Source organism: Lucilia cuprina, chromosome 2 (genome assembly GCF_022045245.1).
Source record: "Lucilia cuprina isolate Lc7/37 chromosome 2, ASM2204524v1, whole genome shotgun sequence".
NCBI classification, from domain to species: domain Eukaryota; kingdom Metazoa; phylum Arthropoda; class Insecta; order Diptera; family Calliphoridae; genus Lucilia; species Lucilia cuprina.
The window spans coordinates 48727475-48747953 of NC_060950.1; the positions used below are offsets into that span (position 1 = coordinate 48727475).

Below are 20479 nucleotides of genomic sequence, written 5' to 3' on the forward strand. Positions count from 1 at the left end.
GAGTAGATTTTATCGAAATCTAATTAACAAGTAGTTTTAGTTTTGTATGGGAAATCTAGTAAAAATCAACCACCCAACAAAAAATAATTGATGTCATACTCTACAAACGACATATTAATCACATCTAAAAATGCGATTATATATCTTTCGCTTTTATAAACCAAATATTTCCTTACAAATGAAAACCCAATTAAAAGTGAGGAAAGAGATGTAGAAAAGTCACTACAAATAACATATTCAGAGTACATCAAACTTTGGTGAAAAACCAATGAAATTAAGGAAGTCATTGAACGAATTCGGTTTATTTTTGACATCTAAATATCGGATTTTTATTGCATCTATGAATAAGATTAGACGTGGTTCATAGTTGTCAAAAATGAACAACATCCCTCCGTGTCATTACACGCTAATGTAAAATTCATAGGTTTTTCACCAATATTGGAAGTACTTCAAGTATTTTATTTGTGGTGAAAATTCTACTTTGTGTAAATGGGGTATAAAATGTTGCCTACAGTAAACAATTATTTTAAAGTTATCTAACTGAAGGATGGTGGAAACGAAAATATTGACTTACTGTTAAATAGTCAACGTTAGCCTAACAGGCAGTTAGTATTTTTTTTAGTTAAATTTATAAAATAAATGTTGGTGAAAATTGGGTTAAATATTAGTAATTTTAAACCTTAGTAGTTAATCTGCATACATTCAAGCCTCGTTTTATGCGATTAATTTGTTTCGCAAAAAACGCATAATTCGAATTCGCACAAAACGATACACTAGCTACATACAATAAAACTAACCTACTTCCAAATATACGAACATAATTCACAAAAACAAAACAAAATACACAATGACGCCAACAGCATCTAAACATACAAAACGGAATACACAGCTGAAAAACCAAATTTATCTACACACACGTGTTATCTATTTCCAATATACAGTGTTGTTGTTGCTTATGAAACAAAGCATGAAAAAAATATGAAATTTTCAGAGGTTGTCTCGGATTTTTGCTCATATCTCCGTTATTTACCTACCAATTTTGCTGATTTTAAATAGCGATCTTTTTGAAAGCATGTTTAATAGAATTATTGAAGATTCGGATCTCGCCGATATCTGGGGTCCTCTAAAAACTGATTTCAACAGACAGACAGATGGACATGGCTAAATCGACTCCGCTATCTATAAGGATCCAGAATATATATACTTTATACGGTCGGAAAATTATATTATAGAAATTACAAACGGAATGACAAAGTTGTATATATACCCTTCTTACGAAGGTGAAGGATATAATTATGAAAAATAAAGGTAACAAATAATAACATATAACAAAATTTCTTAAAAATAAAAAATAATATTTCTTCATGTACAAAGGATTTGAAGATTACTTTATATATCCGAACCAGAATTGGTAAAAAATCAGTAGTAGTACTTCTTTGAGAACTTTTTTTGATGTATGTAGAACAACATTTTTTCTAAAAATTATTTTTGCAAAGAAAAATTTTAGAATTTTCAAATTCGCACAAAATTAATACGCATAAAACGAGGTTTGAGTGTATAACTTTTTTATTATTTATTTATGTATGTGTATATGTATTAATGTGTGTTTTGTTTCATTTAAGATATAAACAAATGGATGAACAGGAAGAAATTCTTCAAAATAATATGATATCCAATTTACCTTTGCTTTTTGCAAATGGGTATCCTACATCATTAGAAAAAATATCTGAGTCACAGTTAGAGAGGTTTATACCATTCATGGTTCAGTGTTCGTTGGGGCATATTAACTTACAAGGTCAAGTGGACTGCAGTGAGCCTGAATGGTGGCCGGAAGATTTGCCGTTCAATATCCCTTTTAATAAACCTAAAAAGTTTATTGGAGTAAGTATTCATCAACTGTTATTTTGGGATCATATTTATATTTTATATTTTTATAGAATTGGATACAGAAATTAAAAGAAGTTGTTTTAATATGCTACCAGTTTCATAAAAGTGTATTTTTATTACGATTCTGCAACGATTTATCTTCGTATGAACACGCTAGTTTAAGATTTATAAATAATTACAATTCGACTACTTCATTATTTGATCGAAGAAGTAATAAACTTCTTGTTACATTTCGAAATGAAAATATGGTAAGTCTGTTTAAGATCAAATTTTGGTAAGTTAGTAACAAAATAATTAAAAATTAGTATATTATATTAGTACCCAAAATGGAATTTTTTCGTATGCGAAATTATAATCTAAACATATTTTTTATGCAAAATATATATTTACCAACTTTTTATGCTGGGCGTTTCTCGCTGTTTTTTATTTCGTGAATAATGTTTTTTACTGGTGAATGTATTTGATTTTCAGGGGAGCTTGGAGTTTAATTTTCTTTAATTTGTCTTTGATCTGGAGGACTTAGGGCGAGTTTTTCTGATGAAGATAATCTTCATTCTTTGGTTAAACCTGGTTTAATATATGTTTCAGTTAGCAGTAAAGTTACTTATTATCTTGGTTTAACTGAGTGTAATTGGCCAATTAAACTCAAAGTTATAAGTGAGAAAACACAATTAACAAAAACAATAAAACAATGATTTCGGAAGAAGAAAAACTGAATATTTTAAGTAAATTGCAATTTTCTGATTTGTCTTTTTTATTTATTATTGTTTTAAATGTTTATTTATTTTTCCAAAATTTTTCATTTTACAAAAGTATTGTTTGAAAAAAACAGCTGTACATTGTTTAAGTTTTTGAGTGAAAAGTTGGCAATACTAACAAAGTTAACTGAGCTTAAATTTAAAATTGAAAAACACAATCATTGGTTAAAGTCCGCCTAAATTTGTTCCGAGTTTAATCTAACAGCAAGTTAAGCCTAGTTTAACTGAGGAGTAAGAAACCCGTCCTTACTGTTATAAAATTGTTATATTCATATCTTCTTTTAAGTAGATTAATATGTAATCTTAATAATTTTGTCGTATATGTAAATATTATAAATATAGATGAGGAAATTGAAAGTTGAGGTTTTAACAAATCTAAAGTTGTTTTTATTTTCGTTAAAGAAATAATTCAACTGAAGATTTTGACCTATACCTTGGAGTTGATCTGTAAATCTCGTGGCTATTTCCCTCATCCTTAATTTTTTGTAGAGCTTGTTTTAGTGTTCTTACAAATCTCTCTGCCTATCGATTCGATTGTGGATGGTATGGGACAGATTTGATAAACTTATTAAATTGTGCGCTGACAAATTGTACATCCATTTTGTAGTGCATGAATTACGGGCTGAATTGTGTGACATTTCTGAGTTGCTTGCTTTACCATGTTGAATGTTACAGGTAACTGATCAAAATGGTTCATGAGTACGGCTGTGAAATCTTCATCAAGTGTCGTACAAACAGTAACGATTTCTTCATCTAGTTTGAACTTGGTATCGATCACTCTTGAAAGCATATCGACACAACCAAATTCTTTTGTGTTTATGTACTGAATCTTTAAATTGTACATCATTAATGTAAGTGCCCACCTCTGTAGTATATTTGCTGAATAAACTGGAATGCCTTTTTTACTTCCAAAAATATATAAAAGCGGTTTATGGTCCGTATACAAGATTAACTCCCTTCGATAAATGTACTTATTGAACATTTTTACAGCATAAACCAGACCAAATGCTTCTTTTTCTATTATTGAATAGTTTTTTTCCTCTGGAGTGAAAGTATGTTAAGCACTTTCTCCGAAGCGTCTGGAAAAATGTGTTAAATGTGTTCCTTTTCCGTCCACTGCAACTTTAATTGGCGGATCTGGGTTGTAGTGGGTTAAAAGAAGAACTAAATTTAAGTTTTAAATAAAATTTTCAAAGGATTGTTGGCCTTCGTTTGATCATTGAAATTTAGTGTTATCTTGAAGTACATGATCAAGAGGAGTTCTATTTTTAATATATTTTCCATAATAGTTTATGGGTCCAAGAAACGATATTTTTTCTCATTTTTAAGGGACTTCGTTGCGAGCTGCATTTTGACAATTGCTCCTTGTAATGAATAATACTATTTTTAACAACTTTAGAATCTTATGTTAATTTTATACATCGTTGTTAAAAGATTCTAACGAGTAAACTGTTAACGGGATTTAAATATTGCTTGCTACCAAATTAAGCTTGTTCGTTTTACACAGTCTTACAACTGGAGGTCCATACCACGCGTTCTACGCTTTTTAGCATACTATGCGACTGTCAAAAAAGTAGAATGCTTCAAGTAGTTCTACTTTCTACTTTTATAAGCGTCACAGGCGGCGCACGAACATGTCAGCTGATATGGACATTTTATATTCTTTATTTAATGCGTATTAATCAATTTGAATAAATTAAAATGTGGAGTCATTCTGGTCTCAATCGCTATTATTTCTTAAACGCGTTCAGGCTTGTTTTTGTTGCCTGGCTTTTGACAGTTTTGCGTCTCGCTCGCACTGGTGTAGTGTATTACTTCACATTCACTGTTCAAAGTTATATGTTGTCTACATTAACCGCGTGCTTTCGTTTCACCTCAAGTGAGGTTGTGTTTTATTGGCATAGACCACATAATACTAAAATGTTTGGAACTTTATATTGAAATTACTGAAATTGTTGATGGCGCTTTATCCTTTTGGACCAGCCAAGTAAATCTCCCATCCCTTGATCCTTTTTAATGGGGCACGGAGTAATCCCAAATTTGACAAAAAATAAAAATAAAATGTGTTTAAAAATGATTAGAAAAACGCGAAGTTCTTTAAAAATAAAATAAAACATTTATGCCTAAAAAGCGTAAGATATTGATGTTGTCTACTGCACGTTATCTTTCATCTAAAAAAACTACAAACAGATCTACGTCTCATAAAAATTTGAAACTGTTTATTTTGTTTTATTTTTATACACAATATTTTACAAATTGGGTTGATGCCAAACATTTGGCCCTAGCGAAGCGGATTCTTGAAATAAATACTGGATTTTGTTGGCATCTTTGGAAGTCCATCATCCTCAACAATAGAGTCCATTGGCAATATATTTATTATTTATTTCTACGAAATAATTAAGGTACGTAAATATATTTTGCGTGAAGTGATAAAAAACTTACTTTGTTCCGATGGACAATAAATTAAATTTTGCCCATGTGCAATAGATTTAAAGATCTGTTAGGTTAAAATTCGGTAACAATGTATTTTGAATTGTTGTGCCCCTGATGTAAAGTAGCAAACCATCGTTTTTGTCTCATCATTGTTTTTTCAAAAATTCTTCCATTTATACAAAAGTCTGTTTAAAAATATAATTTTTATTAATTAGCTTTAATCCATCTATTGTCAGAAAACAAAACAACTTTTAATTTGACAAACAATTTTGAGTTGCCCCTTAAAGACTAAAACCATCTTTTTTGTCTCATCATTGTTTCTCAAAAATTTATATATTTTTACAAAAGTATGTTTAAAAATATTGTTTTTATTCATTAGCATTAATCCATGCACTCTAATGTTTCGGCTATATTTTTTATTAAATCCGAAAAAATAAAGGACAAATATCGTTAGATATACAAAAAAGTTACCTAATTAATTTTACTTATTAAAATATCATCATATTCCTCCGATTACAAAAATTTCGGAATTTGTTTATGATAAATGGATTATTCAAAATCATTATTTAATTTGATAAGGTTGGAATAAAAACGGCGCTACACACAGAAGAATGTTTACAGAATTTTTGGCGGATGATAAGAAGGTATAAGAATATATCGAAAAATTAATGTATCCAAATTTTATATAAACAATGCTTTATATGCATCGTTTGAGAGGTCTAGTAGTCAATAACATATCTTCATGTTTTTTTTTTAGATTTGAGCTGCATTTAAAAAATGGCAAATGGAATTTACATCAATATAATTTTTTTATGATGATCACAGATTTTTATCGTTATCTCAATTTGACAATAAATTGAAATTTTATTTTTTGTCTACCGATTATTATTGTCTACCGATTTTTATTGTTTAAATGGATTTGTTAAGTTCAAATGTTCCATACATGGGAGTAGTTAATTATATCGATTAATTAATTGATTCCATTAGCATTAAATTGAAAAAAATTATAATTATTTTTTTTATTATCATTATTTTGTCTAATGGTAATGGTTTTTAATGAAACGATTTCATTAGTAATTATTTCAAAATAAAGTTTCATTACAATTATTCAATGGATTTTAAAAATGTTCGAACATTAGTTCGAATTTCGAAAATAATTTCGAATATCCGAACATCATTAGGTGAAATCATGCATGCAAATTTCAGCACATTCGGATTAGAAAAACTAGTTTTAACAGCTTTAAAAATTTTTGAACACGAGTTCGAATTTTCGATTTTTTTTAGGTTTTATGACACATAGATTAATTTAAAAACATAAGGTTAGGTTAGGTTAGCAGGTTGTCCCTTGCAGTTCGCATTAGGGGCACACTTGGGTCCATGTTGTGATCCCTTTGTGGTACCTGAAAAGAGAAAGAAAACGGTCGGCGTATTATTACACTTCGACCCATCTACTCTGGTTTCCTATCCAAACCATTTTGTCGCACGAATAAAGGAGTCTATCCTTCGGATGTCAGCCTCGTGGAGTTTTTCGCGAATCGAGCGTTTGCAGCTTGAAATTGTCGGTGTACTCTGTCGCTAGTGAGGAACCCACTTTCGCAAGAGAGTCCGCGATGGTATTACCAGGTATCTGTCGATGACCTGGAATCCAATGCAGTCCCACTGTGGAATGTTTCGCCATCTCGTTTAGAGATGCCCAGCATTCTAGGACCAGGTGTGATGTTGTGTAAACACCACTTATAGCCCTTAGGGCAGCCTGACTGTCGGTATAAATTCGAATATCTTCATAATATATTCGATAGAATCTGAGCCAGTTTACAGCCCGTTTTACGGCTGATAGTTCAGCCTGAAGTACGCTACATTGGTCAGGAAGTTTAAAAGAAACTTCCGTTCCAGTATGTGCAATATAGAAGCCACCGCCTACGCCATCTTTCGATTTAGAGCCATCGGTGAAGACCTGATACGAACCGTCACGGAGGATAGATTCCATTTCATTTGGGTCGTGTTGAATCGACACTGAAAAGCTTCTATCAAAAGATGGTTTGGGGTGCAGTAATCAATGTTTCCTGGCATTGCTCCTAGGAAGTTGATTATGGTAGAGTGGCCTGACTTAGTCATATGCCACCTGCCGATTGTACTGAGTCTAATCGCTGAGTTGAGGGCAACCTTCTGTGCCATTAGATCAACAGGTAACCAATTCATCATGACAAAGAGAGCCTTTGATGGAGTGGTACGAAGGGCACCTGTTATCATTAGCGCCGCTGCGCGAAGGATTCCTTCAAATCTCTTTCGGTGGACGTCCAATAGTAGGGATTTCCACCAGACGAGTGTACCATACATCAGTATGGGCTTAACTACCATGTCGAAGAGCCATTTAATATTCTTAGGATTAATACCCCAGGATTTACCTATTGCTCTCCTACATGAGTATAGGGCCGCAGCCGCTTTGTCCACTCTGGTTTGAGTATTCAAATGCCATGATAGTTTTGAATCCAGGATGACTCCTAGATATTTTGCACTATCAGATAACTTTAACTCGACCCCATTCAAACGAGGGAGAGTGAAAGTGGGTAACTTGTATTTCCTGGTGAAAAGAACAAGTTCCGTTTTAGCTGGATTTACTCTTAGTCCGCTGTTTGTACTCCAGGTACTAAGTGATCTAAGGGCAGTTTCCATTCTATGCGATATAGTGTCTAGGTATTTTCCTGATACTACGACAGACACGTCGTCCGCATACGCAATGACCCCAAAGCCCTTGGACCTAAGTTTCATGAGAAGGGGATTCAATGCAAGGTTCCATAGTAATGGAGAAAGAACTCCACCTTGTGGTGTTCCGTGACTAGCTACTTTCGTGACATTTGCTGCTCCCATTTCCGAGACGATGACCCTTTTAGTCAGTAGTCTCTTTATGAAAGCTTGAATAGGCTGGTTTATTCCCAAGCCATGTAAAGCCGATATTATCGACTCAGGGTGTACATTATTGAAAGCCCCCTCAATATCAAGGAAGGCAACAAATGTGTACTCCCCCTGCCCTAGAGTCTTTTCTATGTGACCCACTAGCGAGTGTAGCGCAGTCTCAACGGATTTACCTTTCATATAGGCATGTTGGGACGCAGATAAGAGGTCAGGATTGATATTCATTCTCAGATGTATATCAATGATCCTTTCCAGTGTTTTGAGAAGAAAGGAGGACAGACTAATTGGTCTGAAGTCCTTTGGCTTCGTGTGAGAGGTCTTTCCTCCTTTCGGGATAAATACCACTTTACACTTGGTCCAGGGTTCTGGTATATACGACCAGTATATACCAGAACCCTGGCAGGCAGTATATAACCGAATTAGCCAAGGCATTAGATGGACAGCATTATGTTGCAAATCCGCAAGTATAATACCATCAGGACCCGGTGATTTAAATGGGTCAAAACTCTTAATTGCCCAGTTGATCCTATCTTCATTTATGGATATTTTGGTATCAGCTGGGAGATTTGAGAGCTGCATGTCAATTCTGTTTTCAGGAGATTGACAGCCTGGAAAATGCGTAGCCATTAGAACTTCCAAGGTTTCCTGGCTGCTGGTCGTCCAGTTTCCACATGGTTTCCGAATGAAACTAGGGACTGGAGGAGTTGACGATAAGACTGCGAAGTCGACTGGTCTCTTAGGATCCTTCCACGCCGCTACAGAAGGTTCTCCAAGATTTGCGCTTTGCATTTCTTATCAGATTTTTTAATCTATTTACAGAGGTCTTGTAAGAAATCCTGTCTCCTGTTTTCTTTGCCTCATTAAATAGCCTTCGCGATTCTCTTCGAGATTTCGCAATGTCCGCGGACCACCATGGAGGTCTGCTTCTGCCATTGTAGGTCTTTTGTTCACATGCCAGTGAAGTCGCGTGTTCGAAAACGTGGTTTACCGTTTCCACCGCATTTTCTATGTCCGATATGTTCTCAATAATCGGTATATTCTGGAGCGAACGTGAGATTAAAGCAGATTGCTGTTCCCAGTCTGTTCTTCTGCTGTTTCTAAAGGGTCTTGTGACCCCTACATTAGGTACGATTTCAAAATCGATATATTGATGGTCAGAGAATGAGCAGTCGTTCGAGACATGCCATCCCCTGATCCAATCATGATGCATAGTACTAACTAGCGTGATATCAAGAACTTCCCTTCTGTTTGAAACAATAAAGGTCGGTTCGGATCCTGTATTTAAAATATCAAGATTATTGCATAGAATGAAGTTTAATAGTGACTCATCTCTAGCGTTTATGTCCGAGCTTCCCCAGACAGTGTGGTGGGCATTTGCATCAGCCCCCATGATGATCGGCATTCCCTTGGAGTTAGCCATATCAATAGATCTACAGACCAAGTTGTTTGGTGGTTGGTCGCTGTGGTCGTGAGCCATATAAGCGGATATTACCAATACCAGTGTAGGTGCTACACTGGTTTCCCATGTGGCTACAACGGTGTCTTCATCACTGAAATCAGAGAGGATGAAGATGTTAAGACTGCTTATAGCTACTATACAGGATCTAATCTTACCAGATCTTCTTTGGTATAGTAGCATATAGCTTTTCGTGCCTAGTCCGCTCACCCTTTCTTGGTGGATCCAGGGTTCCTGGACTAAGGCGAGCTCCTCCTCACCAACGCCCATACGGATGAGCAGAGCAGCCGAAGCTGCTTTGGAGTGGTGGAGATTAATTTGAGTTACTCTCACCATCTCCTTTTGTGTCAATGTGCAACACTGTGACGTTGGCGTCCTCCTTGTCTGAGGCAAGGAGATCGTCTTCGTCAACTGACAGTTCCACTCCGTCAAAGAAACTCTTAACCAATCGAGAGGTTGATTTAGTGGTGTTTTGGCTGAATGAAACATCAGTCTCGTCGCATGACATCTCTGCAGGAGATTGTTCAGGATCGAGATCATCCTGTTCCAGCAGTCCCTTGTCGTCGCCTCGGTAGACACGGAGGAAGATCGACTCGAAGCCGTAGTACCCCTTCCCCTGTTTCTCACGAAGCGGCGTCGATGTCACCCCTGTCTCACTGAAGGTCTGTAACGGTTCAAGCGATGTGCCCTATCCTTCAGGAGACCTGCGCTACCTATTATTCCGACCGTGCTCAGGGTTTGGGGTGGTGTTCTTGTCTCTTTCAGGATAGGCTAAGAACCGCACATTCATTTAAAAAGGTAGCTTCAAAATATTAACTAAACTAAAACAAAAAAATTTAAATGAAAGAAGTTTGAACTTAATGTCAAGAGAAGATGGTGGTATTTCTTCCCTCTCTTGACCCTCCCAACCTTAATATCTTATAATAAAAATTGAATCGCAAGATAGCCCTATAATGATTCCCTAACTACATGTTTAACTAATCTTTCGTGGAATAAAAATTAATTTAATTGGTCATTATTTCAATCTAATAATTACACAAGTTTATTATAAAAATGTAAAGTGAACATATTAATAACATTTATATTTAACATTAATAAATATTATTAGTTAACTTTTGTTGTGCAGTGTAATTTGTATGTTTTATTTTTAAGTATTCTAAATTGAGATATTCAATAATAAAAAAAATTTAAGTTTACATTCAAATGTTGTTAACATAATACTTTAAGATATTATGTTAATAACATAATTTAACATTAACAAAAAAATTCAATTCAATTTAGAACACTTATATTCATAGAGAATTTAAATGAACATTAAACACAATTTAAAACTTACCAAACATAATCCAACGATGACAACAGGCCTGATGTGATGCTGAATTTAGGTTTATTTTGAAATTTAGATTTTTAAATTCTCATTTCTTTTATAGGTTTTGAGTGTATTTATGTATATATGTTAATGTATATGTTGTGTAGGGTGTATAAAGTGTTAGTGTATAAGTGTTATTACAATTTTAAGTTAATTTAAGTTATGATTAAGTTTAATTTTAGATAAAATTAAAATAATTAAATTGAAATTAAGTTAAAAATTTAAATTAAGTTAAGATTAAGTTAGATTATTATCAAAAATTAGATAAAATTTAAGAAAAGTAATGTTTCAAGTTAAGATAGATGTAAGTAAAGTAGGAAAGTTTTAGTAACTTAAAAAAAGTTAGGTTTAAGATAAATTAATTCGATTTTAAGTTAAATTAGATAAAAGTCAAGATAGTTTTTTTAGTTAAAGATGATAGTTTTAGTAGCTTTAAGATAAAATTAGTTTTAGTTTATCGTTTAAATTAAACCAAATTAGTTTTAGAGGCTTTTCGAAGATAAAATTAGTTTAAATTTATCGTTAAAGTAAGTTTAAGTAGGTTTTGGTAGTTAAATTACCGGATACGCGGGGCACGGTTTTTTCTCGGACATGACATCTTAGAAATTGTGCATTTTATACTTGCTGCCAAGTATAGAGATTCTGCATTTTATACTTGCTGCCAAGTATAGACATTCTGCATTGGTGTTGTTGCAGACCACCTAGCCGCCCAATATGGGAAACAGACGCTAGGTGGATTTTGGGAGGACGGACCGTTGGACATTGGGTATACTAGACCCGAACGGACTGCATTGTCAAAAAGGCCCCATCACAATGATGAGGATAACTTTCTGACAGATGCGAGGACTGGTAGCCGCCCCATCGGGGAGAAACAGACGCTACCAGTCGTGGGATGGGTAGTTCTTAGTATGTGCTCGTCATGAGCCCTTCTGGCATGGGTGGCCCTACCAGCACGGCCTGCATGAGTCAACACACATAAGCCCTCGCATCGCGTCAAGATGACTACCCTTCGCGAGGGTTGAAAAACATAAAAAATTCGAAAATAATTGTCGTTCCCACGACAATTGGATCTTCGCTCCGGAACGACCCGAGTCATACTCGGCCAAAGATTGTCAACCCAGAGACAGCTGTATCAACGAAAGTTTTTTCCCCAGGAAAGAACTATCGGCCACAGTCGAGCTGTTACAACAACAATGATCATACAATTATAAACAACATTAAGGTGGCTTAATAAATATAAATCAAATTAAAGAAATAAAACAAATTTAAAGGGACATATAAAAAAAATTAAATAAAATAGATAAATCAAATAAAAAATAATAAATAAATAAAATTCGCTCCTCTATGAGCCATTAGGCGACATCCCAACCCCCGTGGAACGGCTACGATTCACTACTCCAAATCGAGTATGGCCAGCTTGGAAACAGGACGTCTTAATACACCAGTATTTGTGCGAACATCAGCACGTCGAATAATACTATCTCTCCCTTTGAACACCTCTTCAACTCTACCACGCTTCCAATCTCTATGGGACACGGATAACAAATTAGAACCAAATCACCAACAGCAATGGGCTTTGTACGTTCACACCATTTAGAACGTCTAGTCAATGTCGACGGAATCTGCAAATAAGACAATTAGAAAACCGTTTACGTAAAATTTTCCTAAGGCGGGGAATCCAAAATAAACTACGAATTTCACATATAGTTGCTTGAAAATTTTAGTGTTTCAGTGACACAAATAACTCAGTGACAGGATGAAATGACGGCAATATAATCGAGCGCCTTAAATCCAATGGTAACCAGCTAGCAGCGTCCAGACGGCCATAAACACGAAGTAATGCATTTTCATCCATATACGGGCACAGGACGTACAATTCACTACTTTTGGGCAGACTACCTTCATTTTTAATTATTTCAATTTCTTGGCAAAAATGCTCTTGTTGAGCTTGACGGCAGAGCAATATTTCATCATTTTTTACCCCGTCTGCAGTTAAACCATTTTCCTCACCAGGACCAATCTCCTTTCTGCAGCGGTTTATAAAACGTAACACCCAAGAAACTGTACGTTTTAGTTTCAAATAGTAGGAAAATCTTTTATAATCAATGACTTCTTGTATATTTACAAGTAGAGCAAATTTTGGACGAAGCTCTTCCGAATCTTGTTCGTTTGGGGCTACGTTTTCCTTTTGGGGCCAATTTTCTTCAGAATCATAAAGAAATTTAGGACCATTCAACCAGCGGGAATCATCAGAAAAATCAACTTGGCTTTTCATTCTTGTAGTTTCATCCGCAACATTTAGATTTGTTGGTAGCCATCTCCAATCTGCAGGGCTAGTAGTTTCAAGAATTTTCGTAATTCTGTGGGCAACGAGCCAATCCAATTTATTACAGTTGTAGAATCACTCCAACAAATAATCCTTGACACCTTAACGGAACGTCCCTTAAAAATTGTAACCATTAACCGAGTACTCAAAACAGCAGCCTGTAGTTCGAGCCGAGGAATACTCATGATTTTTAAAGGGGCACATCTAGATTTGGCAGCCACAAGAGACACTTCAATTTTATTATCGGCATTTATTGACCTCCAGTATGACAGGGCTCCAAATGCGTCTTCACTGGCGTCGGCAAAAACATGTACCTCCAGGCGGTAAGGAACACCATTCTCCTAACTTCTTGCATCATGTATTTTGCCGTTATCATAAAGTGGCTCAAAAATCCAAGTGGGTCGAAAACGGACATAACCACACTCAAAAGCTCTCTTTTAGTTGAAGACCTTACACCTTTCATAACACCAGCATTCACATTTTGGAACTTTAAATTGAACCTGAAAGTATCATCTTTTGGTTGCCAATACATACCAAGTACCTTTTCCGTTTTTAGCTCATTAAAATCGCTGGAAAAATTCACCGGTTTCTCCACAGTACCTTTAAGAGTCACAATTACCTCCGAAGAGTTGGATGAAAAGTTACGTAGTTCAAACCCAGCTGCTTTATGGATGTTTCGTACTTGTTGCGCAATTTCAATGGCCCTTGCAGTGTTAGGAAAGCTATCCACAAAGTCATCCACATAATGATGATCCAAGATATACTTCACTGCACGAGGATATTGATCACGATAACACAGAGCATTTGTTTCTTTGACATAATGGGCTACACAAGGCGAACAAGCAGCACCAAAAGTCATAACAAGCATTTCAAAACAATCGGGAGCTTCTTCATTATCTTCGCGCCAAAGGAACCGTTGAGAACATATATCTTCAGCAGCCACAAGTACAGCACCAACACGAAAATTAAACAAAACGGATGGCAACGGCTTAAGCAGGTTTGAATTGAGAGAAACACCTTCAACGGATGCGGCAGCATCAAACACCATCCGAATTTTTCAACCAAATTTGGGTTGACCACTCCAAAATGAGGAAGATACCAAGTTCTGGGGGATACATCAGCAGCTTCTATGGGCGACAGTTTACATACATAATTCTTCGACAAATAATCCTTCATTATAGTTTTATAGGCGACACCAAATTCAGGGCATCTTTTTATTTTTCGTTTAATGCCAACGAGCCTATTAAGAGCCATATGGTAACTGTCTGGAAGCACAACATCATTAGTACGCCACAAGAGCCGAGTTTGGAATCGACCTCAAATTTTTATTGTTGTTTCTTTCATAATCTTCCGGGCCCGTAAGTCATCCTTTGATTCTATGACCGGCAATACCATCACTCCAAAATTCTCCGTTTCAAAATAATTTGCCACCAAGTCATAGAGCCTTTGATCAGGCTGAACCGACAACAAACACAAATGGGAATTGGACGACTTACCCTCATTTTGCCAAATACGACCCATCCTCAAGGAGTGTTGGCAGCATATGGACCATTTTCTTCCAGAGGCACAATTTCATCGGGAAGCCCTAGATGGCAATGATCCAACCCAATAAGCACTTTTGGGACTACGTCGTCCTATAATTTAATGGGCAAACCAGGATGACCACTTAAATCCATATTAAGTGCTCATCCTTTGGGCCAACAATTTTAAATTTCAAACTCCATAAACATTACTTTTTTACTTGCAAATGAACCACAGTCGCCATTTCTTGTGATGCCTTACCACCATACCAGTGTAGATTTAATCTGCTTTGTTGCCCCTAAAGACCCAGTTGCTTCACCAAGGAGCTGTCCACCATAGTAACCGAAGAACCTTCATCCAACAACGCATATTTTTCGACTTTGTTACTAGGACCATAAAGCACAATTGGCACCACTCGAAATAACAACACACCTTTATCTGTAGCTTTGGACACACAACTAAGCACAGACTGATTTCCATTTGATGAACCACTTGGAATTTTGACATCACGCAATAATTTGTTATGTTTTCTTAGACAACCATCAACGGGACACGTCTTACGATAACGACAAAATCGGCTTGAATGTCCACTACCAAGACACGAAAAACATAACCTCAATTTCTTAACTTCACAATTATGTTGACCATCAGCGGCATGGAGGACAACTTTTCTTTTTGGTTCATTATTATGACGATTTCCGCTAGAACTTTGCACCATTCTTACCAAATCAGCGACACCCTTAAGCCACCTACTAAAATCCAAAACTGTAGGATATGGCTTTAAAGTTGAGGCGTAGCGGGCCCACTCCATCCGTTTACTCATAGGAATTTTTCCGACCAGTTCTTCCATCAGTGTGGGATTTGCTAAATGCTGTTGTCCATTGGCAGTTTCCAAAAAAGCAGCTAGATTCTGCACTTTAACAGCAAGAGGCACAAGTTTGTCGATAGCACTTTCACTAATGGTCGAAATTTCTTTAACTTGTTGCAGCTGACAACGAATGAGCATTTCGGGTCGACCATATTGAAAACACAATTGTTTCATAACCATATTCACATTATCGGGATGGATCAACAACGACTTCACACATTCCCGTGCATCGCCCTTCAAAGCCTTTTGGAGCCTCAAACAATTTTCACAATTATTATAATTATAAACGGCAGTAGACTGGTTAAAAGCCGTTGAAAACATGGGCCAATCTTCAGGAACGCCATTAAATTCTGGCAAGTCATAAATTTTTCTATGCACCAGCATCGAGCCACCATTTTGAAACAACGGCATATTTGACGGCATCAAAAATTATTTTCATTACAGCTTACGGAAGAAAATGGCGTCCGACGTTCAGCGCGGTCGACGTTGGCTGAGGCAGAATTGTCAAGCTGAAGAGCTTGGCGTCGAATTATTGTTCATGGCGATGGACAAAGCACGCTGGGCATTTAACAACTGGGCCTGGAGAACATTTATCTGGGTTTGGAGAACTTCTAAATTGTTGTTGTAGTTGTTGTTGTGTGATGGAACTTGCAGGCACCTCGGCAATAGAAGGAGCAACTTTAGATGGTTGGCTTGAATAGGCAACACTGGTACTTACGTTTGGTGGAGGCACTCCAGAAGCAGTGGGAGTCGATGATGTTCCAGCGGAAAGGGAACTGGCAGACAAGGCAGAGACTTCAGCGGCTGAAGCAATCATTTGTTGGGAACCAACTTTTGTTCCGGCAGACGAGGAGCCACTTGTAGGCTGATTTATTGTTGACTTTGAACCGAAAATACACAAAAAGTTTCTCAAAAAACCACAAAAATGTCACACCAAAAATTTAAATGGCAACTTGTTCACCAAATTATTTTAAATAAATTAATTATTTGTCATGCAGAAAGGAATCACTGAGCTCTTTTCAAATTTATTTTAAACCACAAATTTGTTTAAAATTGTGATGCAAGGGTGTAAACGTTTATTTCTAATAAAGAATTTAAATTATTACAAAATAATATTAATAAAAATATGAACCACTTACCGCATGTAGAAGATTTGACCGTTTCAAAATTCAAATATTTTAAACAAAATTCAAATATGTTTAAACAAATTTATGAACCGCCATTTTAATGATATTACATAAAAAGATGGTACAAATACCCCAAAATTGTGGACCAAATGGGCCAAAAATATATCCTTTCGGTTGATAGTAACCCCTTAAAACAATTTTAAGCAAAAATACCATTCGATTCTAATTTTTGTGTTTCGTAAAATATGGTCAAATATGAAATACAGGAAAAATTCGAATACTTTTGTGAAGTAATTTTATGGACTTTTTTTAAATAAAGCTAAATTAATTTAAGTAAATGTGAATTTTTTAAATTTTAAAAAGCGTGATATCAAAGCTAAGGACTGTCTAGACAATTTAATTAATTTTGCATACATAATATGTTATTGAATTTGGTTTCTTTTCACATTATACTTAAATTCGAATACTTATAAGAGACACTGTATGTATATAGATTTATTAAATATGTCTATTATTTCCCGCGTAAGATTGATTTTTTTGTAAATGTAAAAACTAAAACTCAATGTTTTTACGAAAATTATATAAAAATGATGAAATTTCAATTTAGATAAGAAACATATTAAACGCTATTATCTGCTTTATTTTTTGAAGTCCCTTGTTGCGAAATTACAAAAAATAGTGAAATGTCAATAAACATTAAAGACGAAAAAAGTATAATTTACTCCATGGAAGTACTGAAAAAGACATGATTTTCGCACAGGCTTGTCATAGGAGGTATGTCCTTTTTATTTGACTTTAAATTCACTCAGGATGTAATTTTTATTTTATTTTTTTTTAGTATTTTGAAATTGTAGTATTTTAGAATACAAAACAATTTGACTTAAATAACATTAATATAAATAAATAAATTACACGAATTTATCAAACAAAAAAATTTAGTACAAAAAATATACCTTAACTTGTAAACAAAAAATTTTTTGAAGTTAAAAAATCATCACTTTCACAGAAGGTAAAAAAGTGCTGCTTTTAAAGTGGTGCTAATTAAATTATTCGGTTTATTCGTTATTTGAAAATTGGCAAAAATTTATCGATTAACCGATGACGATTAATCGTTTGAATACTCTGGTAGAAAATCACTGTAAACTTACCTATACCATCTTAATGATCAAATTACAAGATTTGAATGTGAGCGTGTGTCAAAAATTTTTTGCTACTAATAAAGTAGTGCAATTTAAATTAAAAACTGATGCCATTTTGTTGCAAATTCTTTGATTTTTGAGTAACTGACTATAAACATGCATAAAAAACCTTGACCTGCTTTTAATAGTCAAAGCTTATTACAAATTCATGGCTATCACGAACAATTTTTCAAATCGTGCTATTTTGGTCGCTATTTTCATACAAAAAACATCTATTATAACGAACTCGGTTATTACGAATCCTTGGATAAAACGAACTGCTCTTTCAGTCTCAAGTACATTTCATAATTTTTTCCTCAGCAAATCTTTGCTTTCAATGATTACCATTAAGTACTTGTTTAATGACTTTGTAGGCAAAGTCTTAAAATTAAACAAAATAAAGAAACAAACAAAAATAAAACAGTTACTTACCAAATATCTATTTTTAGAAAAACAGAAAATGATATAATATTTGTGTGTGAAAACTATTATTTGACGCACAATAAAACAGCTAAGCAGTGGAGTATACAGTGGGGCAGAATGGAATTTTTTTTGGAAATAAATCTGGCATTTCTAAACGGCTGATCCGATCGGGATAAGATTAACCCTCCAGATGCCCCAGGGACGGAGCTGTGGCGGCTCAAAGTAGGGTACCTACGACATGTAAAATTTTTAAACTCGTGCCATTTTTTTGTTTTTCACCCAAATACAAAGATTTTTATATTTTCTGAAAGCGCTCGACGAACATACTACTTATCTCTTATAATATCCGAGTTATAGGCATTTAAAAATTTAGTGATACAAAATTTACCATACCTTGGTCCGCCTTTTTTTGAATACCGGGCGTAATTTTGGACCAAATGGACTCAATTTTTTCTTGTTAGTTAGACAACAAAATTTCCAATAATATACAAAATTCCAATAATATACAAAATTTCAGATCAATATCATTTACAGATCCAAAAATATACGTTTTTTTATTTAAAAATTCAAAAAAATTTAGATTTTTGCCGTTTTTTTGCCCAAAATGTGTCTTAACTCTTTTATTAAGAACATATAACAATTTTATAGTTTTCTAAAAGGTATCTTTACGCAAAACGCTTTGGCGTAAAAAACTTGTCCTATTTTTTGAAAATGTTGCCACTGCGTTCTTCCGAATATGACCTATTTTTTATCAAAACTTCAACTTTGGGCGACATGTTCTAAAATCCCAAAGCTGAAATCAGAAAACTGAAAGCAGTTTTGGAAACCTCAATATGTTTTCCATTTACTCCAAAAGTATTTTCCCAGCCCTGAAAGATATGTGGACCCTATGGGCAAAAATGTAAAAAATCCCATTTTTGGGATTTTTCATTCCTATTTTTGGGAATTGCGGGATGGCCTTTGACCTTTTTAATTTTTTTTTTTTTTGCATTTTCTTATTTGAAATGACAAATTTAACAAGCGTTGAAGATTTCATTGAGTTTTGTTCATAAATAAAGATTTTGTCATATATTACATATTTGTTAAATTTCTAAAACTATGATTTATATCAAAATTTTAATAGGGTCGCAGATAGCTACAACAATTTAGTCCATATTTATCCCTTAATATCTTTTTTTAGTTAGATATGGAAATTCTCGACCCTTTACAAAAAAATTTTGAGCCAATATCTCAATTACATTCAAAAATATGTTCATTTAAACCTGTGTCCTTTAATTTCATCTTTTTCATATTTTAGTATTAAGTATGACAGAACATACATTTGGTGTTGAATAAAATATTTGGACAATTTTTAAAAATTATTTAGTTAATTATTTTATTAAAGACTATAACATTGTATATACAATAAAAAAATATAATTTTATTATGAGCCACGCACAACAACACCTAAATCACCCCACACAAACCACCTTTCCCGCCCACCGAAATATAAAACACAATTTAATACAATTTCATCAGTTAGTATAATAGCTTTTTTTATTTGAACTGTTTATCTTAAACATTATACAATTAATACTTACAACCTACTTATATAGTTAATTCCTAACACTACTTATTTTCTATAAAATAATCTGTCATAACGGTATACATATCCATAAGGTAATATAAGTCCTTTAAATCTTCCTCGTTTTGAGATGATAGAGTTTCATAACAAATCTTTTCGCATAGTTGAAAGAACAGGATCAGAAGATAGAAGTGAACTATTAAAAATATCTTCATTCTGTGATTGCCTGGAGCATTTTCTTAAGCTGAAAAGTTGAACATGCTTAAAGTCTCAATTCCTCGCTTCCTGGGCTTCTTCTGTTAACTCTCCAAGTGGAAGAATATTCGATTCAATTATTATTTGACCATGACACAATACTTTGTGTACTGTTGGTGTTAGTTCCCTTCATGGATACAGAGATACAAGTAATTTAGAAATTTCAGATGTATATTCCCCAAATCGATTTCCATTAATTTTATGTTTACTATTCAGTGCCATTAAAAAAGTGTTAACTCTTCGAAGCAACTCCTTGTCGATTCCAGTTATTTTTGAAGTAATTTCTAAATCACAAAAAAACCTTCTCGCCGTATTACCGTAATTTGTACTACCGCAACTTGGAAGTGGTTTGTCGATGTTTAATCCCATCTGAACATTAAATTCTTCTTGGATTCTGCTTT

The 20479-nt window shown here is 34.5% G+C and overlaps 1 protein-coding gene and 1 long non-coding RNA gene across 4 annotated transcripts in view; one reads left to right on the forward strand and one right to left on the reverse strand.

Annotated features, from left to right (window-relative positions):
* LOC111681656 overlaps nucleotides 1–20479 on the forward strand; it is a 99873-nt gene that overhangs the window by 55444 nt on the left and 23950 nt on the right. For all 3 annotated transcript variants that reach the window (XM_046949698.1, XM_046949708.1, XM_046949701.1), the window contains exons 2-3: nucleotides 1623–1881; nucleotides 1938–2135. In XM_046949698.1, coding sequence (XP_046805654.1) covers nucleotides 1633–1881; nucleotides 1938–2135 — 447 coding nt within the window. In that variant the 5' untranslated portion in view covers nucleotides 1623–1632. The remainder of the gene's footprint in view (nucleotides 1–1622; nucleotides 1882–1937; nucleotides 2136–20479) is intronic.
* On the reverse strand, nucleotides 4800–11072 carry LOC124419594. Its single transcript, XR_006940709.1, has 3 exons — nucleotides 10784–11072; nucleotides 5088–5263; nucleotides 4800–5031 (listed from the first exon to the last, which is right to left on the reverse strand). It is a non-coding gene; the product is annotated as an uncharacterized LOC124419594 (long non-coding RNA).